Source organism: Lepidochelys kempii, chromosome 18 (assembly GCF_965140285.1).
Source record: "Lepidochelys kempii isolate rLepKem1 chromosome 18, rLepKem1.hap1, whole genome shotgun sequence".
Classification (NCBI taxonomy): Eukaryota; Metazoa; Chordata; order Testudines; family Cheloniidae; genus Lepidochelys; species Lepidochelys kempii.
The window spans coordinates 8,202,493-8,228,007 of NC_136397.1; the positions used below are offsets into that span (position 1 = coordinate 8,202,493).

General features: G+C 51.7%; 1 protein-coding gene across 9 annotated transcripts in view; it reads left to right on the forward strand.

Moving 5' to 3' along the window:
• The window catches only part of ARHGEF10L (Rho guanine nucleotide exchange factor 10 like), a 191,160-nt gene that overhangs the window by 83,247 nt on the left and 82,398 nt on the right, over positions 1 to 25,515 (forward strand). For 7 of the 9 annotated variants that reach the window (XM_073316338.2, XM_073316328.2, XM_073316329.2 and 4 more), the window contains 5 exons: positions 7,222 to 7,313; positions 8,295 to 8,378; positions 15,492 to 15,649; positions 18,775 to 18,891; positions 23,180 to 23,288. In XM_073316338.2, coding sequence (XP_073172439.1) covers positions 7,222 to 7,313; positions 8,295 to 8,378; positions 15,492 to 15,649; positions 18,775 to 18,891; positions 23,180 to 23,288 — 560 coding nt within the window. The remainder of the gene's footprint in view (positions 1 to 7,221; positions 7,314 to 8,294; positions 8,379 to 15,491; positions 15,650 to 18,774; positions 18,892 to 23,179; positions 23,289 to 25,515) is intronic. The other 2 variants (XM_073316336.2, XM_073316337.2) reach the window with 1 other exon arrangement.

Sequence of the window (25,515 nt, forward strand, 5' to 3'; positions counted from 1 at the left end):
TGCGCGCTGAGTGTCCTGGCGGATTTCCCAGGGCAGCTACCTCAAAAAAGGGATCATCCTGGGAAAACCTGGACAGGGGCAGCCTTACCCTTTGAGCCTGCCACTGCAGTGAAAAGCAGGAAGTGCTGAGAAAATGGACAGGGGACTCATTGCTGGCAGTTGGGAAGAGAGGTAGCTCAGAAATAATGGGAGCGCTCGGAGACATGGCGGGGGGAGGCAGGGGAGAGCAGAAGGGCTGGGAGAACACTTGAGGCAATAATCACTGAGGACTTCATGCCTCCCCATATATTCTTTCCTTGGCCCCAATTTACCATGTCTCCGCACTTCACATTGTCATTTACGCCAGAGCAAAATGCTACTGGCTCAGAAATGGCAGCGTTTCACACCTGCTTTGCTCGGGTGGGAAAGGTGCAGGGCAGTGGTGAATCAGGCCCTATGTGTTTGCACGGCAGGGGAGTTCAGGGACAAGGAGTCAGGACACCTGTCGTTGTCTTCCTGCTCATGCTGCTTTTGGTTCCTGGCGTGATCTTGGGCCAGTCGCTTAAGCCTGAATTTTCAGAAGTGCTGAGCTCTCTGCTCTGGTTGAAGGGGAGTGGTGGGTGCTCAGCACCCCTGAAAGGTAGGCCCGTAACCGTGGTGCCTCAGATTCCCATCTGTACAATGGGGATAAGAATCCTGTCGCCTCCCAGCACCGCTCCGAGCCGGCAAAGCAGCTGAGCTCCTCCGATGGACGTGAGGCATTGTGAAGGCATTTCTCCTCCTGCCATCTGGACCCCAAGAAGTATTGGGAGGAGATAGCTGGGATCCAGAGAAATGTTCCCTAATTTGATGGCTGTGAAACCTGCCCAGAGACACCGAAATCCCCAGCTGTCTGGTCTCCGGGCCAGCACGCCCTCACACATACGGTCTGGACGTAAGTCGCTGACATGCCTTGATCTTCTGGTGCTACAGCAGCCTCCATGTGTGGGGATCCCTGCATGGCCTGTTCGCAGAGAATGAGCTGAGTCATATGTACACAGGTGTGCAGACGCCCAAGGCAGGTGTTGGGCATTTAGGTGAAGCCTGAAAGGTGGGAACGTGGGTGGCTTTAGTTGGGCACTCCGGCGGCCCTGTGCACACAGAACCCCGTTTGCTATGGCTGGCTAGATGCAGGCAGGAGAAAGGGAAGCCTTCACTCTGGCTAAAGCCTAGAATAACGCAGGGGTGGGACGTTCTGTCACCTGACAGCTTGGGGCTGTTGCAAGAGCTGGGGAAGGCCCCAGCAGCCAGAGCATGGGGACCGTGGCACAGTGATCTGCCTGCCCATCCGGTCGTGCTGCTGGGAAGGAGGTCAGCCCGGTGAATTTTTCTCTGCAGAACCTGGACTTGTTGCTGGTGTTGGAAGACAGCTCAATTCCAGTGTTTGCCTCCCCACTGGTCATCTGAGCAACTCCCCTTCCCCTCCACCTCTAGGTCTCTCCTGGCACCACTCCCTCACAGAGTTCTCCCTGCTATTAAACACCTGGGTTTCAAGTGCTTTCACGCTGCAATGCCTGTCCCAGTGCCTGTGGGGATGGGTGGTGGACCAGGAGGTTTTGATGGTGGAGGCTAGCGGAGAAATGAGCATTTTGAGGGAAGCCTTTGCGGGGCCATACAGGTGTGACTCGTGGGCTCAGACCCAAGTTAGATTGGAGGCTGTTCTCTTGGACTATTTACCCCAGCATGTTAGTTCTGTCCCTGGTCACGCTGGGTCTGAATTGCAAGAGTTCGCTTCAGATCTGAGCTCTCTCAGGGTGCTCAGAGCGGGGGTTCTGTTGTAGGGATGCAAGGACAGTTATGACCTGCTGTGGATGTAGCTTTGCAGACCACAAGTTCCTTTATGAATAGCAGAAAAATAATAAAAAGGGGATTTCTAACAGCAAGTTAGACACATTAGCAGGCTGGTTCCACTTACGGTGGGCAGATAACGGTTTAATCCTGAGCCCCTAATGGCATTCAGAGGGAACTGGCTTTAATAAGCGGTATTCTGATGCTGGATTTGCTTTTTATTGTTGTGACTCTTACATTTTGTTTCTTTGCCCAAATGTCTCATTTCTAAAAGCAAAACGAATATTCTATCGTCTCAAAGGAGCAGCAGGTAAGTAGGTTAGCTGCTTCCGTTTGTGTTCCGTACATTGTGCTTCTCTGAATTTCCCTTGCAGATTCAGCTAGAGAAGTTATTCTTCGCCCCTTGTTTGTTCTAAGTTGTTGCCTAGCGTGGCTGTGTGCTACAGCCCAGAGGTGGCTGCATTTCAGTAGAGCGTGAAGGGAGCTCAGCAGGTAGTCACTGATATGGTGGAAACTTGCTGTGATCCTGTAGGATTAAAGACATACAGTTGTTATTAAACATGCTTTAAAAATTATTGCTATGGTAGCATCTAGCGGCCCATCTGAGATCACGGCCCTGTTGCACTGGGTGTGGCACAGATGCATAATGAGAGACAGTTGCTGGACTGAAGAGCTTGCAGTTAAAATATCCAACACAGACACAACCCGGAGAGGGGAAAACAGAGGCATGTAGGTCAAGGGACTTGCCCAAGGCCACTCAGCAGGTCACTGGCGGAGCTGGGAGTAGAAGCGAGGTCCCCAGAGTCCCTGTTTATTCTAAAATCAATATTAACACTAAGTAGCCACGTGATGCTGTTTCCTCCCATGTCAGGCTCCTGGTGTCTGTCGCTGTTTTTCACACAGCTCTCGGTGTCTCCACGCCTCCTGACGGACATACAGGGCTTCTGATCCAGTTAATGGGCTCTTCTCTCTCGTCCTGCCAATACGGGCTGTCCTCAGCCCATCTAGAAGGCAGCTGTGAGCGGAGGAAGGTTAAGAGGCGGGGCGGTGGCGCTAGGCGTCGGCTTGACGCTGTTCAAGGATCCAGCAGCAGCTGCAGGCAGCAGGGAGTGACGCAATGAGGGTGGAGGAGATGCTGCCTGCTAAAGGGAAGAGACAGCGATATTGGTCAGCCGGCTGCCTCGGGATCTCGCCCAGTCAGCACAGCCAGCGTGTGTCCCCGGCCTGGTGCACGCTGCAGTGCAGAGGAGGGTGGGCATGTGGCTGCAGGGAAGGCTCTCTGGATGCCAGCAGAGGATTGAACCGGGAGCTGCGGTGATGGGTCCCCTGCCAGGCCCGGAGAGAGGGGTCTGATTTCTGTGCTGGCATGCGTTGTAGGCTTTTCCCCGAGGAAAGCAGGACACTTGGCTTTTCTCTAAAGGTACGTGAGGGGGCAGGTGCCCCTTCCCGGGAGAGTGGATGGCCGCAGCAGCAGAGGCTGCGGGGAAAGTGTATACCCTGCCGTCCTGTGCTGACCGTCCAGGTAGCTGTAATGGCAGCCATTGCTAGGCCCCCCGCCACTGCTGGGTAGGGACTTACTCCTTTGGTGTTCAGGGGAAGGGCATCCAATAGGGGACTGTGTTGCTGGGCCCGCAAGGGGGCCAAAAACTGGGGAAAACGGAACCCTCCCTGGTGGGTCTGTTTTGCCGACAGATTGGAAAGTGGGGACAAGTGAGACAAGGCCTGACTGGAGGGCCGAATGCAAGGCCTAGCCCACTCGGCAGGGAGACGCCATCCCAGATTTGGCTCAGGCCATCGGCGGTGATGAAGTGGGAATTTTCTGTGGTATTTTTGTGGGGTGGGGTGGGGAGCTGATGTGTGCCTCAGTTTCCCCTATATTTTGCATGGCGGGTGGAGGGAAGGTCTAGGTTTGCTCTCTGGACAGCTAGGAGACATAGGGGGTGTGTGTGTGTGTGTCACTTAGCTGTCTGAGCCTCAATGAGCCATTAAAAAGGACTGTCTGAGAGCCACCCCGTGTCAATGGAAAACCCAAGATGATGAAGGGAAACCCAATCACCAGAACACTAGCAATCAGGGAGATGGATTTCCCCACCTATCAGCAGGGAAGATGAGCAAAGACCCCAGCTCAAGAACAAAAGACTGGAAGGTGCCAGGTGTTTGTGCGGAGGGGGTGGGGGATAAAGTGCTGGCTTCTCACCTGGAAACTGGCTAAGGAGGTCAGCCAGAGTCTGAACATGGGGCTTGACTCATTACAGCTGGTCTGGGCTGACCAGGACGGACTGAGCTTTAACTTTCTTTCCCTGCACTGCCCTAAGAGCTTTTGGATTGTGCGTGCCAGGGGACTAAGGAATGGCTGCCTGTGTCCCTGTATGGTGTCAAGTATCAGGGGGTAGCCGTGTTAGTTTGTATCCACAAAAACAACAAGGAGTCCGGTGGCACCTGAAAGACTAACAGATTTATTTGAGCATAAGCTTTCGTAGGTACGAAAGCTTATGCTCAAATAAATCTGTTAGTCTTTAAAGTGCCACCGGACTCCTTGTTTTTGTGTCACTGTAAATACTCTGGGAGCATTGCGCCCTGAAAGGCTCCTCCCGCAGGAGTCTGGCTTGGCTGGATTCGCTGCCAGGAGCCGTATCGAGAAAGTGGGATTGCTGGTGCCACCGGACAATGTAAAAAGAACAGGAGGACTTGTGGCACCTTAGAGACTAACAAATTTATTAGAGCATGAGCTTTCGTGAGCTCCAGCCCACTTCATCGGATGCATACGGTGAGCTGTAGCTCACGAAAGCATATGCTCTAATAAATTTGTTAGTCTCTAAGGTGCCACGAGTCCTCCTGTTCTTTTTACGGATACAGACTAACACGGCTGCTACTCTGAAATCTGGACAATGTAGGAGGCTGTGGGTCTGCCCCCTGCAGATCTGTGTGGGTTCCGCCCCCCACTACAAGCCAGGGCGTAGACCTGGCCTTGTGACTCGGACGCTTCCCCTGACATTTTATGTACTTAATCAAACCAGGCCCAAGCTGTCAGTCCGAGCTTTAAGCCTAGTGCTGGGACAGTCCACCCACCGCCCTTCTGATTTAAAGCGGAGATGTTAGTGTGTTAGTCCAGGCTATGTGGGGCTGGTCCAGGCTAGCCCTTCATCCAGGTTAGGTTTGGATGCCTCCTGCTTGCGGTGAGCCATGTTCCTTGATGCGAAGGCATGACAGGGGGTGTATGTAGACTCTGCTTATTTCACTAGTTCCATGATGGAGATTTGAACCTGGATTGCGGCTTCCCTGCAGGGTTGGGGAGAAGCTGAGTATGTTAACTCAGTGCACTATTTAGTGGCCCCAGATGCTGTTTTAATAGTCGTTCAGATAATACCGTGGGGAGAGGGCACAAGGCGCAAATGTGTTTGTGTCTGGAGACTTTATAACCCAGCCCCCTGCTCCCCAGGTCTGAGTTCATGGCCGGGTCTGCCCAGTTAGGTCATGATCCTGCAGGGCTGGGAGAGCCAGAAACCTTCAAGGATGCCCCCCGGGGAGGGGGCTGCGGGGTCACCATGACACTCCATCAGCTGTTGTCTGGGAAACAGCCGATCTTGCTTGCTGCTCTCAGACATCCTGTTCCCCCACTCCCACTCCAGCCCTCCCTCCCCTTTCCTCAAGGTCCAGCACAGACCTGCCTCCCCTCCAGTACGGACGGAAGCCCCCCCGTTCTTGCATTGAGTTTTAAAAATTCTTAACCCCTTCTGTGCTGGATGATGGGCCCGGTTTGTCTGGCAAATCAGCGGACATCCCTGGGACAGCCTGCTGTTGCCTGCTTCAGATGGCAGATGGGCTTAGGGGATGTGAGGAGGTGCTGGCACCAGTTTGGCGGCTTACGTGAATCTCCAAGAGGATGGAACGTTAGACTGGAAATCTTGCGAGGGGGAGGTTTTTTCTCTGTCTTTTGGTACTTCTGCTGCCATCCGGCACCTGGGGGCCCAGCGCTGCAGCCGGCACATGTGAAAAATAACGAAGGGGCGGAGGGGGACACGATTAATGGAGCACTTCCAACCTCCAGGGTTAGACTGAAGTTTTGGCTGAAGGTTCTTTATCCAAACCTGTTTGCCCAGCCCTGCTGGGTATGGGGAGGGTGCTGTTTGTTTGGGTTACAGTAGTGCCTAAGGGCCGCCATTGAAATCAGGGCTGTGTTGTACCCAGGGCTGTACAGACATAGTGGGAGCCAGTCCCTGCTGCTAAGAACCTGCAGTTTAGAGGCAGAGAAAGAAAGTATTATCCCCCCTTTACAGGTGGGAAACTGAGGCACAGAAACAAAGTGATTAGCCCACAGTCACGCGGGCAGTCCGTGTCAGAGCTGAGCAGTGACTCTTGTTCTTCTGAGTGCCAATCCAGTGCCTTTAACCTTGCTGTTGTGAAATCTGAGCATGCTGGTTCCTCGCTGTATCTGAGACCCCATCCTGGTCCCTTGTCCTGACTGGTGTCAGAGGCCACCAGCAAAGCTTGAGTCTGGAGAAGGATCTTCACAAGAGAGGAACTTGGTTCGCAAGCTCTTTGGGGCTGAGACAGCCTCCGTTACCTGTCTGCAGCACCAGGCATGCTGGTGTTAAGGCCTTTAGGTTTTAGCATAATACTGGGAAGAACCAAGGCGGAAGGTAGGTTCCAGCCCTAAGGAGCTAAGAAGCTTGAAAAGGGAAGTGCGGGGGGAAAAGAGAATTGATTCATGATAGAGAGAGAGAAAGCCAAGGGGAGGAGGTAGTGAGCACAGTGCAGTGAATGGGGAAGGGATGCCCTGTGCCGGGAAAGGTTTGCGGGGAGAGTAGAGGAAATAGGCTGAAAGCAGCCAAGGGGGAAGAAAAGGACACCAGAACGAGAGAGTGAAGCAGCGGGCGAGTGGGCATGTGAGAGACGTGGTGTGGGGGTGGCCTGCTGGGAACTGGCACGACGGAGACCTGCAGTGTAACTGGATGGCATGAGCGCTGGGTGTCAGCTCTGAAGCCTGGTGGGTGCACGTCTAACCAGCCCTGTTCAGGGGCTTGGACCTTGAGAGCTAAAAGCCGTGGGCCTCTATTGTTGCAGTTTACGGGGCAATGCTAGGAGCTGGAAGCAGTAGGAGACTTGCTAACCTTTTACATGGACCAGCCACTGGAAGGGGACAAAGACCCATTGTGTCTTAGTGCGAATTGCCTGGGCATGTCACCCCCTCTTGGTGCAGTTTAGCTGTGGAGGATCCCAGTCTGTAGCCAGGTCTGCAACCAAGCGATTCAGGTGTGGCCATTGCATTTGCTCACAACTGGCCCTTGCTATTCAGGTTGGTGGACCTGGACTTGCTCAGCTTTTAGCGACAGCGCATAGCTTCCCCCAACCATCCCCGTAAACTGGCTGGCTATTCTGCTTGTCTGACCACTCACAGCCTTCTTCCTGCCCTAGGTTCCTGACGGTGGTCAGCAATGGGGACGTTGTGGGCAGCTCCCCCACGGGGATTCGGACCCGCAACTGGAAAAGGAAGAGCATCCGGCGAGGTAGGGTTCCGATGCCTCTATGAGCTGGATGGGATGGATGGAAATGACTCTGGATTCCTTCCAAGAGAGTCGTGTGTTGTTCGATCAGCTTCGGTGTGCCCTGGAAATGCTGGGATTCCCGCCTCCCCCACACAGATGGAAAAACATGGCTTCCCCATCCCAAATCCTGGCTCTGTTGAAACACTAAAACAGCCCTTTGGTCAGGCAGGTGACTGGGCATGTTTGGGACCATGATGGATAATAACTTAGACTTCAGTGTAGCAGTTACCATGCCATACATAGGGTGTTGAGAACTTGATGGGTTGAAATTGGAGAAGTGTTTGATCCAAAGGACCGATCCAAATTTTGGGTGTTTGGAGATCAGCACTTGGACCTAGATCTGGATTTCACAGCTGGCCTCAATTTGTCTCTTATCTGGGCCAAGTCTCCTGAGCTAAAGGCCCCCTAATTTTGGATTGAGATGCACACTTTGTAGCCCTGGCCTGTTGCTCCTTAGAAAGGAGCCAGGGTCAAGTCATAAAACTCAGATACAGATTTTTGAACTCTCCCTGCAGAGGCTTCAGAGAGAGGGGCCAGGATCTAGCTTTGCCACTGCGGCATAAAAGGCACTGAGAGCAGTACGCTGAAGGTTGGCTCTGAAACATCAGGTGTTCCAGACAAGACCCACTATTCATTGTTGCACTCAAGAGGTCCCTTGTGGTAGGCCCTGTGCAGATACCCTGTGAGAGAGAGTCCCAGCCCAGAGTTGACAATCTAAATAGGCAGAGCAGAAAGAACAGTCCCAGAGGTGAAGTGACTTGGCTGCCGGGTCAGTGGTTGAGGCAGGCATAGGGCCCAGGTGTCATGACTCCCAATCTAGTACCCTACCCACTGGCTCACGCTGCCACGAGGCAAAGCGGGGTGTAGCTGAAGCTCATGGTGAGTTCTCTCCTGGTTTCAGGTTCTTCTCCACAGCTTGCCCTGTGTTGCTTTTCGTTCCAGGTGCACGGTTTGAGTTCCCGGCCCTGGAGGAAGATGTGATCTATGATGACGTCCCATGTGAAAATCTGGACTCGGATCAGTACGGTATGGAACCACCCAGAATTCTGCTCTGAGCAGAGGTGTCTTTCATGCCTTCCCACAGGCTGTCTTTGCCTCTCTTTCTTATCTACTTCCTCCCCTGCCTCTGTCAGCTCTGTCCTTTCTCTCATAGCCCTGCCCATCCAAGGATCTTGGAGCTCTTACATGAGTGTTGGGAGCTGGGTAGGTGCGAGCTCCATTTACAAATGGGGAAACCGGGGCACGAAGGTGATGTGACTTGCTCCAAGGTGGCGTGGTGATTCTGTGGTAGAGGTGGGAGTAGAACCCAGGAGTCCTGACTCCCAGTACCCTGCTCTAACAAGGCCATTTTCCTGCCTCCTTCAGGAGTACCCTGACCTTTTAGAAGCCACTGTTGGCCTGTTGATTACTTGCGGCTATTGAGTCCTTTCAGCCTGCTTTGAGCTAAATCAGAATCTCTCTGGAAGGAAAGGGCCAGGTCATCAGTTGGGGTAATTAGTGTAACTCTACTGATGCCAATGAAGCAACGTTGAGTGTCTGCCTTGCTGTCTCCTGTCCACCCCTCCAGAGCTGCCGATGGACTGTAGAGGAAGAGGCCCTTTGTGGCAGGTGGGGGGTGACTAGGATTTTACCTCCTCTCTGTGCCACTTTAAAGACATTCCTGGGTAGGGGAAGGGATAAAGCAATTGGCTTTTCATGCCCTTAAAATCCAACAGCTCTGGGTCTGTACCCATAACCAGCCTGAGCCGTAAAGGGCTGGGGGGCACCAGGAAGGGAAAGGGGGACCTTGCATTTCATTGCACTGAATTCACAAACCCCTGCTTCCTGGGAGATGGGAGTGCGCGGTGGCTTCAAGACCGGAGGACGCAAGGAAGAGGCTATTTGGAGATGGTTGTGTGAGGTCGTGAGGGCCTCTTAGGCCATATCTACCCTACAGCTTATGTCAGCAGAACTTCTACTGCTCAGGGGGGAGAATAAACCACCCCCCGCGAGCGAAGCGCTGGACAGCGCTGTCGGCAGGAGAGCTTCTGTCACCGACACAGCTGCCGCCGCTCACTGGAGTAGTTAAACCAAGAGGAGAGTTCTCTCCCATCCGCTTAGGGCAGCTACATTAGAGAGCTTACAGCGGAGCAGCTGCAAACTCTCCAGGGTAGCCATGCCCTTAGAGTGATGGCTCCCTCCCTCTTCGTTTGATGTTTTGTTGTAGGCGTGTTGCTGCCAGGTTATTAGGGAGACAGGGCGGGTGAGGTCTTATTGTTTGTCTTCTCTTGGTAAGAGAGACCAGCTTTCTAGCTTATCCAGAGCTCTTCTTCAGTCTGGGAAAGGCCCTCCGAGCGTCACAGCGAAATACAAGGTGGGATGAATGTTTAGCATAAGTAGTTAGCGCATATTTCTAGGGAGCATTCAAGGTGAAGTGGCTAGTTAGCGCGTCTCCAGTCATGGGGGGAGGGAAAAGATTGTTGTAATAAGCTATTCGGTCCCTGATTTTTAGTGTCTAGCAAAGTTTAAATTTAAACTCCCAGGCTCATCGTTTGAAGGTGCTGTGCAGGTTTCCTTTGAGGACGAGGACTGAGAGGTCAGATATGGAGTGATCGTTTTGTGAACGGTGTTTGTCCCTGGGTGGTTTTGTCTTTTATCACTTTCCTGTTTGAGTTCGTTCAAGAGCGTAGTGACTGTCTGGTTTCACCCTCATCGTTGTTGCTGGAGTGTTGTCAGTTCCCTGCCATCACTTTCTGTGCTGGGTAAGCTCTAATTGAGGTCTGAAGCATGGCCTAGGGGCTAGAGCAGTGGGCCGGGACTTGGGAGATTTGGGGCAATTCCTGGCTCTGCCACAGTCTCTGTGTGTGACCATACGCAAGTCACTTAGGGCTGAATGCTCAAAAGGAGTTAGACCTTGACCCTGAGCATCGCCAGGCATAATTTTACGTGCCTGGAAAAATCATGGTGATTCCCAAAGTCTGAGTTAGACGTCTACACTTCTGTACAACGCATGGGGAGAGCTGGGTGCCTTTGACTGCAATTCACACACGTCGGGGAACTGCCTAAGCAAGTCAGTGGGAGATGACGACCAGAGCAGTGGGAGATTTAGGCTCCCAAGTCCAGGCTGCAGGGAAATGCCTATTTCTGCTGAGCAATTCTGAAGCCAGGAACTCTCTTCAGAGTTAGGCACCTTATGCCATTTTGGGGGTGGGGGCATGTCACCCACCTTACAGCTCTTAGCCCAGTGATTAATGCCTCACCTGGGACGTGGGATACCCAGCTTCAATTGCCCTCTCCGCCAGAGGGGCAGAGAGGATTGGAACAGGGGTCTCCCAGCTCTAACCACGGAGCTATGGGATATTCGGATGGAGGCTCCCCCCATCTCGCCGGTTGAAGCAGGCCTCCTGTGGAGAAATAATGACGGAGTGGTTGAAGCAGGAGAACAGGACTGGGGGGTCTCCCATCTGGATGCCCGAACCACTGGATGACAGAGATTTTCTCCCTCTCACAATGACCCTAAGAAGCTCCTCTTCCTCCTTCCAGGTTTTGAAAGGGCCCAATCTGATAGGCAGGTTCAGAGGGTGCCTACTAGACAGAGCCCTGCACGCCTGTCTTCCCTGGGTTGGGGGTCGCGCTGGGTCATAGGTGGGGGATAGGCATCCGGACAGAGAGAGACACGGGGGCTGAGGGAACTTTTACCTTGACAGATTAGGGGCTGAGTGAGTTTAGGTGCTTAAAATAGGGACTTATGCCCCGTAGTTCTTATGAGCATCCTAGCCCTTACCCTGTCTCAGTGTCCCGTCTGTGAAAAGGGTAAGGGGGAAAGAATTCATTTACCCCTCTCCCTTTTGTCTCTATCTATTTGGATTGTAAGCTCGGGGGCCAAGGACGGTCTGTACCTACAGGTATGTCTGTGTGGCAAGCAACAGCCCACAGCTGGGAATCTCAGAGCCCGAGTCCCCAAACTCAGGCTTGCGCTAATGGTGCTAAAACTGGCTGTGTGGACAGTTCACGCTATGAAACCCACACCCCTTCCCAAGGCTTCAGAGCCCAGGCCTCAGCCCCAGGCTGATTGTCTACACGCCATTTTTAGGACCAGAGCCCCGTGAGCCTGAGTCCATTGCCTGGGGCTCTGAGACGTGCGGCTGCCTGTCATGTAGGCGTACCCTATCTGGTACTGTACTACACGTGATGATGATGACGAACACTCCTTCATCTCCATCCACACTTCCTTTGCCCCTTGATGGAAAGCTCAGGAGGTGGAAATGCAGGTTAATTTCGCAATCGTCTCATGACTGCTGCAGTGATTGTGGGTTTTTTCACTCCTCCATGGCCAGTTGCACTGGTTAGCCAAAACCAAATCCTCTTCTAGGGAGTTGTTTATCTTTCTGTTTAATAATAGCCTGATGACTGGAATCCTGTGTTAGCTGTCAGTTTAAAATGTCTGCCTGCCTGCATTCCTTCCAATGCATCTCCTCCTCCTCCTGCGAGCCTGGATATGGAACACAGGTCCCTCCCTGGCTTTAGGAGTGGATGTTCTGACAGTGGAAAAAATCCAGCTGTGTGGAACTGAACTTTACCACTGGACAGAAGAGCAAGAGACCATCAAAATTTTAGCCTATGGATAGTGCTGTACATTGCAAACGTTAGCGGTCGCCTTGATGTCAGCCTTGGTCTCCATCTCTGGGCCAGAGGAGCAAGGCTGATGGGTTGCCAATTCTGTCACCTGCTTCTGCAAGTAGACGTGTAAATATGGCCATACTTACAGAGTGGGGGACTCTAGCCTGGGACGTGGGGACTCTGGAAGAGGTTTTGGGGGGGTGTGGTGGGTAATCAGCTGAACATGAGCTCCCAGGGCGATGCTGTGGCCAAAACGGCAAATACAATCCTGTAATGCAACAAGAGAAGGCTATTTTCTCTCTGGATTTGGCACCGGTGCGACCGCTGCTGGAATACCATGTCCAGTTCTGGTGTCCACGATTCAAGATGGATGTTGATAAATTGGAGAGGGGTCAGAGAAGAGCCATGAGAATGATTCAAGGATTAGAAAACCTGCCTCATCGTGAGAGACTCCAGGAGCTCAATCTATTTAGCTCAACGAAGAGACGGTTAAGGGGTGACTTGGTCACAATCTGTAAGCACCTACAAATATTTCATAATGGGCTCTTCAATCTAGCAGAGAAAGGTCCAACATGATCCAATGGCTGGAAGCTGAAGCTAGACAAATTCAGATTGGGAATAAGGTGTAAATTTTTAATGGTGTGAGTAATTAACCATTGGAACAATGTACCCAGGGTCATGGGTTCTCTATTGCTAACAATTTTTAACTCAAGATCGGATGTTTCTCTAAAAGATCTGCCCTAGGAATGGTGTTGGGGGAGGTCTCTGACCTGTGTTATACAGGCGGTCAGACTAGATGATCAGGATGGTCTCATCTGGCCTTGGAGTCTAGGGATGATGGAGGGACTGTGGGGATCTTTCTCGCTGTTCCAACAGGTGGGAAGGGCTCACCAGAGACAAGGAAATGCAAACAAGAGATAAAATCCTGGCCCGACTGGAGTCAATGGGAAGTGTTGCTGTTGAGTTCATTGGAGGCAGGAGGTCAGCCAAGCTCAGGGAGCTGAGAATGGTGTGGCTGGCCTCTAAGGCCTGTTCCTTCAGCCTGCTGAATGAAAGCTGCACGTCTTTGTGTTGTGCCTCAACTGAGAAGAGCAGACCTGGGTTTAAATATGGCCACATGTGCTGGGGCAAGCTTGGAGGAGGAATGGGCCCAGCGGTGCCATGGTAACTCGGGGCAAAGGTTCTGAAAGTTCCTGGAATTTGAGGCTCGGTGGAATCAGCTGGGATGGAAGACCAAGGGGCCTGGCCATCTTCTGCCGTAGCAGGCTCAGAGATGATGCAAATATATGTCTGTCCTTCACCAGAGACCTGCATCTACAGTAAAGGAATAAGCAGACCTGGGTCCGGTGAAAGCAGGCACATTTCTTCGCTTGGCTACTCTGGTTCTTGTGCAACTAAAGGCGAGATTCCTGTGGTTCCACAATGCACGAGAAACTGAACAGAGGCAGCGTGGGCCATAAGGAAAGTTGGGCATGGCAGCGTGGGCCATAAGGAAAGCTTGGGGATACGGGCGACTTGTTTGCCAAGGAGAGAATACACCTGGGAATGGATTTTTTTTTTTAAAACTCTGAATTGGGCTCACCTTGCTATTGCCTGACTCTGGGGTGGCTGACGCAGCAGCTGGTTGGGGCAGGGGCTGCCTTTTGGTTCTGTGTTTGTACCTCACCATGCATGCTACGGTCATGATGGGGCTTCGGGGTAGCTACTGCAATGCAAATACGATATAAATAATAATTCTGGCACCACTGTGTTCTACAGTCAGTTGAAAGGGACTGCACGGCACAGTCCCTGCAGTGTCTCATGGGCTGGGTTTTTATTTCAGACGTGACAGAAATGTGCAAGATCCAGCCCCAAATCCTCTTCCGTGTTACCAAATCTCTCCCTTGGGCTGAAGAGTGGAAACTAGATCAGCTGAAATAGGAAATTGATGGAGGTTTGACAAATGGAAATGGAAAAGCACATTGACAGGCTAAAGGAGGAGGAGGAAAATAGACAAGGTTTAAACACAAATAGTAAATAGGAAGCGGGGAAGAATGGTGCTGTGGTTAGTGGAACTGTTTTTGCCAACAGCGTTCCCCAGGGTGTGGGAATCTCCCAGCGGTGACACTGATTCCTCCGTGACCTTGGGCAAATCACTTAATCTCTCAGGCCCTCCACTCCCTGTCTGTAAAATGGGGTTAACGCTCCTTCCTTGCCCTGCTCTAGTCAGAGCCTCATCTCTTCGGGGAAGGGGCCGTTGGTAGAGAACGGTGGGTTCCCCATCTCCACTGGGTCCTTAGAATCATAGAATCTCAGGGTTGGAAGGGACCTCAGGAGGTCATCTAGTCCCACCCCCTGCTCAAAGCAGGACCAATCCCCAATTTTTGCCCCAGATCCCTAAATGGCCCTCCCAAGGATTGAACTCACAACCTTGGGTTTAGCAGGCCAAAGCTCAAACCACTGAGCTACCCCTCCCACCCTATTGTGCCAGAAATGAGCGATAATAACGTACCCCTCTCCCGCCTTTCCTGATCTTCCTTGAGAAATGCTGCCTCTTCCCTGTGCCTGCCCCGGGGGGGGGGACCTCTCTGCCTGGGGTCTTCAGACTCCAGCTTAGGATGCATCAGCATTAGCCACCTGTCTGTCCAATTCCAGGAAGAGAATGAAGCCTTCCAACTGTGGCACAGGTGCGCCCTCTGCTGGGCAGCACCGCCCCGTCTGCCTGCCTGCCTACTGATACTGGTCTGTGCTGTGCCTCCTGATTCCACAGTTGCCGACCGGGTGGGGAATCCGCTGTCAATCTTTGCAGCGTCTGAGGCTGCTCCTCATGGGTCGTCATGTTCCCCTGGCACTCTCCGGACTTCGCACCTTGCTTTCCATGGGCCCAAGCCCCTCTGCTCCACCCTCTTTTCTCAACTTCCGATGACTTGTGGCTGGTCTGTCTATGCAACCATCTCCGTTCTCAGAGGGAGAGCTGGCTGCTTGGGCAGAACTGCTAGTCCCTGCTGGCCAAGAGCTTAGTCTTGTCCTTTGGGCACGGTGCTCGAAGCATGAATATTAAGTGGAGAACTGGCCTGACCCACTGGTCACCTTTCCTGAATACAACACCTGGAAACACAGAGGTTGGAGAGGGGGAAAAGATCACTGAGCCACCTTGTCCCTCTCCACCCTGCCCCAGCCCCCTTGCTGCTTGCAAGATGGCTCCTTTTCTCATCCACTGTCCTGCCTGGTTTGAAGAGATCTAAGCGAGGGGGGTCCCACAAATTTCCTTAGGCAGCGCTCCTCCTCGTTTTCACCCTAGTATGACTGACTGTCACTTGTAGCCATAGATCCAGGAGACTTGCCTAAGTCTGGAGCAATGCCTTCCAAGGCAAGCAAATGCAGCGAGATATCTGGGCCTGGGTCAATCCTGGGAACGGGTGGTGTGGGAGGCCGAGAGGCACACTGTGGGTAATGCTGAATTAATTGGGCAGGTCATGGGTTGAAGCAAATGCCTTTTCCCAAGAGGCAACACCGTAGGCCTTTGCCAATGGTGTTCTGTTCTTTTCCCTGCCCCGACAGGGGCAGACAGAAACCTGATTTACGAGGATGGGGCGCATCGGGAAGCCGAAGATCTAGGCTGGAGCTCCAGTGAGTTTGAGAGCTACAGTGAGGATTCTGGCGAAGAGGCCAAGCCTGAGGTGGAACCTGCCAAACTCAAGGGGTCCTTCCAGCCAAAGGTAATCGGCACACAATGTGACCTGCCAACGGATACAACTGGTCCTGCCTCGATGGCTGGTGTGGGGTGGTGGTGCACTAGTTTGAAATAAAACCTCCTGACCTGCTTCTTTCATCAATGACCCAGGGCTGTACTGGTTGGGGGCACTGGATGGCAAACGCTAAATGGCTTGTCGGGCTAATGCCCAGCTGTAAATGTTCGTAGTCCATCCACGGTTAAGGGACTGGTGTATCAATACCTTGAGGGTAAGCAGCAGACTGGGAGGATGCGAGTGGTGTAACTGCTTCAAATTTGACTCAGCTGAGATACGGGGTGCACTCAGATGGCCTGGATGTGAATCCTTTCAGCTTGAATAAATCCCCACTGCCTGGGAGAGGGGATGGGGACTTAGGTGGACCCGCAGAGACTGTTGCCTAGTGGGCAGAGCACTTTCCTGGGAGTCAGGAGATCTGGGTTCTATTCCTGGCTCTGCCAGGGGAGACAATGGACTAGTCCCTGCCCTTCTGTGCCTCAGTTTCCGCATCTCTAAAATGGGGCTAATGGCCCTGACTTCCGTTGTAAAGTGCTTTGAGATCTACAGAGGAAAAGCCCCATATAATAACCAGGTGTTCAAGCAGATAGATGGTGGATGGATTTTTTTATTTAAAAAAAAATTATTTAACATCATGCCTAGAGAAATTAACTGGGATAATAAATTAGCTGCTGGTCTCAGATATTGCCTGGTACTGGGGAGGCCATTTGTGGTCTTGTTTGAACCAGGATTCTGCACTTGGCTTAGAGATGTCTCGAAGAGCTGCCGTTTCCTAGGAGCTGAGGCTTTGTTCCAGGCTATCGGGGTATGTTGAAATGTCCCTCTTCCCCCCCCTGGCCATGCACGCTAGATCTCATCCTCTTCGAAGTGGAACCCCTGCAACTAGCTAATGGTTCATGATGCAAACAATGTGCAGCTGACTGCAGGGCTGTTCTGGTGTGCTTGGATGCTCATCAATGTGGGGGCAGCAAGAACCCCCTGATGGGACACTTTGGGGTCCACCCAGGCCAGTAAGGGGTTCAGTCACCCCCTGCATGCAGCTTTGGTTCAGAGCTCTGATGCCAGTAGCATCCACCAGCCTTTGCAGGGTGACACCAGCAGCCCTTCCCGTCCCGAGTCTCCCCAAATCTGTCCTCCCTGAGGTCTTAACCACCAGACGCTGACTTTCCCCTCTGGTGCGTCACCCTCAAAGGTGTGAAACAGGCCCCTCAGACACAAGCTGACTTTGGCCCCTGCATCCACCAGAGACCAGCGTGGGGTGAAAATAAACAAAAGGTTTATTGCATAGAAAAACCACCGATTCAGAGATGCCATAGTTACCGAGAAACGTATCTACGGTAGATAAAATCCCGGTGTTTATTTAGAGACAGATCGGTGCTCTGTCTTCTTATCTCGTGATGACCAAGTTCAGAACATTATAAGCTTCCATAAAAGACCTTTCTCGATACACATTGCTTACTGTATTATTGTACTATAAATCAGTTCGTTCAACTGCTCATTTCGGGGGTGGGGGGGGGGTTTAAAGCTTCTGTTCTCCTTTTGGGGTGTCTGAACCCGGAGTGTCCCTTCTCTTCCATGGTGGGTCGTCCTTCCATCATTTAGAACTGACAGACTGTCTCTCAAAGTGGTTAGTCTTGAAATCCTACCATGGGCTGGCACCTTCTTGAAAGGGCGCATAGACATATTACTGGTACTTAATTTGTGGAAGAGGTGTTGGGGCTCAAGCAATTGGGTGCGGGGGTTCAAGCAATTTTTTTTAGTTTCGTAACTGACATGCCAAGCCCAGAGGTGCCGGGGCTATGGACTGCCAAGCCCCAGCACAAATTAAGCCCTGCCTAAAGGTGTGTTGTCCATCGAGGTTTTTCCTCTGTGATGTCCTGGGGAGATCCTCTCTTGAGTCCAAACCAGGACTGTGGAGCAATCAGAGAGGAGCCATTGCCCCAGAGAATCCCTCCTGGGTTTTACACTGAGCCCAGTGTGTACTGGAGCAGGACTATGGGGTGAAGCCAGTGCTGGACAGACCCCCATGTGGTGCAGACGTGCACAATAAAGCCGTTATGCCTGTTCCTGTTGTATGTTGGTGCTTTGAACTCCCAGTCAGCTGGGACAAGACGCTCCAGCACTCGGACTGTTCCACAGTGCACCTCTGCCTGGGCACTGCAATGAGGGGCGGGACGCAGACTCGGGAGGGGAGAGGGGTTGACCAGGATGGTGGGCACCCAGCAATGCCTCCTGGTGGCCGAGATCTCGCTTGGCACCCTGCATACTGCATGAGCCTGTGGTACCCCTTCCTTCCACCCCACCCCCCCGTCCCGCCCCGCAGCCAGGCTCCTGCGTGCGCTTGCCTCTGTCCCGCTTTGCTGTGTGGTCTGGGTGGGACATGCACGCTGGGCGGGGCGACTTGCTGGTCAGAGCTACGGAGCACTTGTCTTCATGCAGCAGTGGGGCCGTCCCTTGCCTCCTCTCCCCTTCTACCCCCGTAGCGAGTTCCCCTTGGGCTCAGAGTTGGGGGGTGTACTCATGCATCAGGGGCCTTGACATGGGATTGGGACTGTGGAGAGCCCAGTAAATTACTGAACGTAGCGGTTGTTGCCTAGCTGGATCTCTAAAGGGGGGGCCCAGGACCCACAATCTGGAATGTCCTCCTTCCTGGTGCCTTGGGCAGGGGAGCATCCCTCCTTCGCAGCCCTGCTCCCCCTGCCTCAGAGGAGCTCCAGTAGGTAATGGTCACCATTGCAGACATGGCCTTGGGGTGGGGAGAGCCTGGGCCACCCTTCAGCACAAGACTTCTTGCTATCCTGAGATGGGGGCTAGAAGCCATTAGATTCCCCCTCGCTCCCCTCCAGGGAGCAGGACAAGAGCTATCCACAGCCCAGAGCTCTCCACCCCCTGGTGGGGGTCATGGCAGGCGCTCTCCTCCTTCGGATGGAGGGGACAGGCACGCCCCACCTGCATTCAGACTGGCTAATCTAGACGGATCACTGGTCCTCTTGTTTTTTCTCCTCCTGTGTTTGGCTGCTTACCTGAATCTCTCTTCTCTGCCTCTCTTCCCGCCTCCTGTTGCTTCTCCTCCTACCTGATTGCTTGGGGCGCAGCTTTCTCCAGACCTGAATAGGCTAAAGGAGAGATACGCCAGGACAAAGAGGGACATTCTGGCTTTAAGAGTTGGGGGGAGAGACATGCAGGAGCTGAAGCAGAAATACGATTGTAAGGTACTGTCCCTCCTTCAGACTTTTTTCCGCCTCCTGGGTTGCATGCTCTCTCTGCACCGCAGTCTCCCGTCTGCTCTCTCTCTGCTTCGCACAGTTGCTTCCGTTTTACACTGAACTCAAGTCTGCATGCGTGCCGGGGTGAGATGCTCTTAAAGGGGCAGAGGCGTGTGGAGCAGTGGCGAGAACTGGGAGTTGGTTCTGTTTCTGGTGACTCCCTGGGTACGTGCAAACCCCAGCTCGAGGAGACCTACCTGCACTAGGTCTGCTCCAGCTAGCGGACTGAACGTAGAAGTGTAGCCGTGGCAATGCAAGGGGCGGGAGGGGCTGGTCGCCCAGAGTACGATCCCGTCCGAGACTCTAGGCAGGTACTCGGGGAAGCTAGCGCCTCACCCTGGGGCAGCTGCACCTCTGTCTTTAGGACGCTAGCTCCACCAGAGCTGGCACGGATCTGTCCCCTCGAGCTCGAAGTGTAGCTACACCCACTGTCTGTGGCCAAGCCCTGTCACCTTCGTGCCTTGGTTTCTGGGAAAACGGGTAGGATGCTTCCCTGCCTCCCCGGGGTTCCGTACCGCATGGTTGTGGCTCTGAAAAGTGACTCTCAAAATGGCATTTCCGTGTTTGTTTTCTTTCAAAGGAGCTTGGCTTCCAAGTAAAACGATGCGGGAGGCGGGTTTTATCTGCCAGCTCCCTCTCGGATCTGAGCACCGGGCTCTTTCCTGGTGCATCGTGACCAGTAAAAGGTTCCGCGGATCCAATTTTGCCCTTGGTGACCCCTGTGCAGCCCCAGGGGTCACTGCTTGGAAGTTAATTGACAATCCCAGGTGGCCTGGGATCCCGCACCCCCCTCTGCCAGCTGCACTGGCTCCTGCGTGACTGCGGGGACTAGAAAGCAGCGGAGCTTTATTTAAGGGCTTGTCTTCCCTGCAGTTACTGGGAGTCCTCACCCTGCCCCAAGACCTCTTAACTCCGGTGCGCTGGGGCCGTTAGCTACTAATATGATCCCGCTGCGCAGGTCAGTATTGTTTCACAGTGCGGCTCCTTGCTCAAGGGAGGAGGCAGATAGCTGGCGTTATCTCTGCCACCAAGTGGCTGAAGTGGGCCGATGAGCCTGATAGGCGCCAGGAGGAGATCTGCTGAGTAAGGAGGTGCCAATTTTGCACAGTCACTTTTCAGGGCAGAACTGCACATGAGCGAGTTGGCCTTTGTAAAACACTTGCAGACACTGGGTGCTCTGGAGAGTGGATCCCATTTAAGAAGGCACCAGCAGTTCCCACGCAGTGATCCGAGAGCAGTACTTCCTATGCCTTTAAGAAGTAAACCATGTATCTTGGATACCTCTGTGGCAAATGCAGGTGACTTTTATATGGAAGCCGTTGTCTATCCGTGCAGAATATTGATCACACTTTGTATTAAAGTTTCCTTTATAAGCAGTTTAATCGTTGATTGATTGTTATAGAGCCCAATTAGTCAATAGGGTGCTTATAATCCTCTATTACACCTTCCTTTTTAACTTTATTTTTGTTTTTATATAAAATATAAACACAGAACGAAACCAAACTTATGTAAATACAGGCCCAACAGGGAAGTAGCATGTAAATAACAAAATTCAACGCTCATTATTTTTTATAACCTGGAAAAAATCAAAACCAAACCAAAACCCTGAGGTCATGCAGGTCATGGAGTTCATTCAGGGTATCAGGTCAGGGACTAAATATGTCAATGTGAACGTAAGCTATGTTAGCTAATATATACTTAACTGCAGAAATATGCAACCATTTCATGTGTGACCAGGCATCTTCATTCCTCCTCCCTCAAGCATTTCTAGTCAACGGAGTGATTTTTTTCCCTATGCTTGCGTTACAAAGGTTCACCTGAAAGAGGTCAGTGGTAGAAAATTCCGATTTTATATTGTCGGTCAATTAATTTTGTTTTGATTAACTTTTTTATGTGATAGTATAATATAAAATACAGCATTTAAAATAAAAGTCAAAACAAAAATTTGAAATGAAAAATCAAAACATTTTGTTCTGAAAAGAAGCTTTTTTTTTTTAAATGCTTAGAACTTTTTTGAGGGTTTTGTCCAAAATGAATTGTTGGTGAAATTGACACGTTTCGGGAAGGGTTTTAACTTTGATGAAACCGCATTCTCTGACGGAAAATGGGTCTGTCAAGATTTTCCTGACCAGCTCTATTCCGTACCCACCAGTGGTGAGGGCTACAAGTATCTATCTCCTAAACCATTGAGGCTAGATAAAGGTGTCCTGCTCTCAGCAGCGAGTGCGGGTCTGCCCTCTCTCCCTCCCTGATCTCTAGCCCCAGCAGTTTGCAAATAGGCACTTTGCACGTGCAGCTGTTGGATTTTCAGGTACAACTGCAAAGCTCCCGCGTGTGCAAATAGCTATAGTTCACAACTACCAGGGCAGAAGGTGTTGGGGGAGACTGCCAGATGTGGTAAAAACATGTCCCATAAAATTGTTAATGGTGTTTCTGGCTTGAAACTGAGCAGGGTCTTTAGCAGATCAGCACAGTCTTTTCCCCTTCCATCTGCCCACCCTGAGCATCCCTTCCTGCTTTTAATGTTCACGGGATATCTAACACTCAAGCCTGGTCCCAATCTGATGGGTCACTACAGGGTAGATTTGCTGTCCCACTTGAATGGCGATGTGCCCCTTGTTGGAGAAGTTCCCAGCAGGCTGCCTTCCCTACAGCCCCTTGTGCAGGGGTGGGGAGTAGGCCTAGCTGGGGTACGCTATGCTCCAGCTATCCTCAGCTGGCACATGATGCCCTGGAGATGGTTGCCAGGTCCCCTGTGAGCAGCCCCCTGTGAGAACGTGTTGCTTCACCATGAACCTGCTCTTCCCACCTTCCCTACGGGTGGGATGCTGGCCCTTTTAATGCGTTGGACAGATCCAAGTGAGGGTCGCATGCCAAAGGGCGGGGGAGCTCCTGAAGGGAGAGGCGTTAAAGGGAAGCCGTCAAGTCAGTAGGATTGCTCGCGTGCAGCTGGCTGGCGACACGTTCCTGTGGCCGGAGCTGGGCCGAGGCTGGTCCCAAAGGGGAGGCGGTAAAGACACCGGAGCGCTGCTGTTGTCTAGTCAGATTGGAAATGGTGGGAGAGGAGGTGGGCAGGCTAGCGTGCCTGATCGGCAGATTGGGAAAGGGAGTGTTTGATCCCGTCTGCATCTGGCCAGGTGGGCAGGAACATCTGCTGGTGGTTCGGTGGTGCATGTGGAGTTGGTTCTTGGAGCTCAGTCCAGTCCAATAGTGGACTGTTTGGCTGGTAGGCTCAGCAGAGAGGCCAAGGACAGACAGGGCCCTGGAGACTGGCTCCTCTCTCCACCCTGGAGCTAGTGCCTTCATTGAGCACATTGGCAGGATATGGGGGGAAGCCTTGCATTGCTGCTGCCCTGCCCTGTGTGTAAACAGGACTTCAGGCACCGGGGCTGTCCATCAGCAGCCGCAAAGGGTTTGATCGGCCTAACCTCGCTCCCGTTGAAGCCAGCCGGAGTTCTGCCCTTTGCTTTGACAGGAGCAGAGTTGGCCAATGCCGTGCGCGTCTGACCATCCCCTCCCCATTACTAAATTCACAAGTTTAAACCAAAAAAGTGGCATTTCCTCTTTTTCGGAGATGGAAAAGATCAGAACTTGCCGCAAGAAACTGCTCGGGCTCCTATAATGGTATCGCTGCCGGGACTCTCTCTAGGTATATAGATCACACTTTATACTCACGTTTCATCTCCGAAGGGTTAAGAGATGCTTCAGGAAATGCCTGTCAGTTGTTCCAGATTGCTAGAGAGACCTTAGGTTGAGAGACTGCTTATAAACTATCTAGACTATCTAGCGCTGTGCTCCAAGCCAGCTGTAGCATGTACGACTCATGCCTGGAACATGCGAATAACATCTCTGAATAATTTAACCCTTTACAAAGGGATCTTTAATATAAAGTGTGGCTTATTATTTTTTTTAAAGTTGCTATTGGAAGAAATTATTCAGATTCTTTCAAAGCCATTTCTTTAGGGCCAAGAGGGTGGTCGTTTTCGGTAGCTCCTGTTTAATACCTGAGTGTTGGTTTTGAACGAACGCCTTTTCTCTCCCTCCATCCCCCCCCCACCCCCCGTGAAACGTGTTAGCGGTTGGCATGGGGAGGAGGTGCTGCTCTTGTGTCTTGGAGGTAGAACCGTTCCTAGCAAAGGGGCAGGGAGCGTGGGCTGCTGCTTGCTCTGGGATGGAGCAGCTGGGGCTGGAGGATTGACAGAGATGGTCACTTCTTTGTGTCTCTTCTCCTCAGATGACGCAGCTGATGAAAGCCGCCAGGAGTGGCACAAAGGACGGCTTGGAGAAGACAAAGATAGCTGTCATGCGGAAAGTGACCTTCTTGCACCGGAAAGAAGCCCCAGGTAACTGGCCCTGAGGCGGTCGGTGTCAGGTGCAAAATAACTGATTGTATGGAAAGAAAAATCACAAACTGAAAAAAACAGAAATCCTTGCATTTACTACTAATGATTGGGTGATGGCTATTTGATTTTTTTTCTGCCTCTAGCTTGTGCTTTTTGCCTCCTTTTTGCACTGCAAACTAAACTCTCTTGCTCTTTCTTGTGCTCTAGCATAGAATTGTTCAGAGCACCTAAGTGACTTAGGCTCTTAAGTGTCTAACGTTTGAAGATGGTGTGAAGTCTTTACCCCTTGCCGAGTGCAAGGCAGTTGTATTAGGGATTCCAACAGTTCAAAGGGGTGGGGGGAAGTTTACACGTCAAACCTTTATATATCCTTTAAAAACTCCCTTTCCTATTTAGTTTTTCTAAACCTATCAAAGCCTTCATGACTCTCAAGCTGGAAATGCAAGCATAAGGCCATTCGTTGAAAGCACCCTTCATTAAGGGCCAGGTTTTCCAAAGAACCCTGCTCCCAATTAGGTGCTGAAAAGTAGTGGCCAGGTTTTCAAACGAACTCCGCTTGAGGGCTGTGCTCTTCTGAAAATCTTTGTCTCTTGATGGGAGCTGGTCATCTGGCCCCAGTTCTGAGTGGGGAGCATTTGAAAAATCTGTCCCCGAGGTCTTTTGAAAAGCTGTCCCCTAATAGTCTGAATGTCTAAAGTGTTTATCTTCAGTAGGAGCGGTGGGCACTCGGCACGTTTTGGGAAAACAGAGCCAGATGCTTTTGGCCTAAAACTCGTTTTGGTTAGTCTCTCCTTTTTTTTTTTTTTTTTTTAAAGATAAAAATCACATTCCTGTTTTATTTCGTGCATTGCTTCTGCTGCTGTTACTAAGCCAGAAGAATGTGTTGGGGCAAAAACTTTTGCTGGAGTAAGTAGCGTAATGTACTTGGCTGGGTTGGCATTGCTGCCTGCAGAGGATTTGGCCCCTCGTGACTAAATCTGGATCTTCCCCCTGTTATCAGCCAGGTCTGTTGTAATCCTGGGTATTGCTGCTTCATTTCCATGGAAACGACTGTGCCAAACCATGTCCCTTCCGTTAGCTTTTTGGCAGCATGTGAAGGAGGAGAGAGGGAACCAGCTAGAGTTTCGGTGGCAGGACCTTATTTCCAGTAATGGGAGGAAAATGCTGAACTGGGGAGGTGCTGACATTGTGGGGTGCCCCTTGAGGGCACAGATAGAGTAACTAGCACTGCCTTAAGTCAGGAATATTTAGTAGGGCTGGTCAAAAAGTTTCCATCAAGGTGTTTTCCCTGCGGAAAATAGGGTGTTTGACTAAACAAATTTTCATGGAGAATGTCTAGTTTTTGTCCAATTGTGTGACATAAACTTTCAGTTTCTGTTGAAATGTTCCACGGGTTAGTGATGGAAGAAGCCCCGTTTTCTAATCCCCTTTAATGCTTTGGTCCAACCCGTGGCAGGTTGGTCCCAATTGGCCTTCCTGGGCTGTGATCATGGGGAATGGGAAAGAAGTTGAACTTCATGAACATTCTAGTCTTCCAAAGCAAACTGATCGATCGGTGAGCTGTCACCATTGCCCATAGGAATTGAGACTTGCAAAACCAACAGAGGGCACAGGCCATGCAACTCCTATGGAAATACATACCTGTCATGGAATCAGAGGGTTAGAAGGAACCGCATGGGTCATCTACTCGCCCCCTTGCCCGGATGCAGGATTTGTGTCTAAACCATCCAAGGCAGGTGGCTCTCCAGCCTCCTTTCGAAAACCTCCAGTAAAGGCAACCTCCCTAGGCATCTATTCCATTGTCCTATTTTTCTTACAGTTTGGAAGTCCCTGGCTTTGTAAATCTCAGCCAGGGGCTATGAAGAGGAGTCCTGGGGTACAAATGGCAAGAAGCTAGCTAAGCCCTCTGCTTCAGCTGGGTGTGGCTTCATATTTGACTTTCCTTTAAGATGTCCCATGCTGGGTCAGCAGGCCACTGGGGTCCATTCAGTGTGCATTTACACAGGAGCTGTACAAACACTGATCAGATGTGCTCTCTGCTCCAGAGAGCTGAGGCCCAGATTTTTAATGGGACTTTGCCACCCAAGTCCTGTTGATTTCAATGGGAGTTAGGTGCCTAAATAACTTTAAAAATCTAGGCCCCTAGGACAGCATGGACAAAATACAAGGCAACAACAGTTCCAGAGAAGGGAAGTGCATGGATTGCTGATGAAGGGTAAGCAAGGAG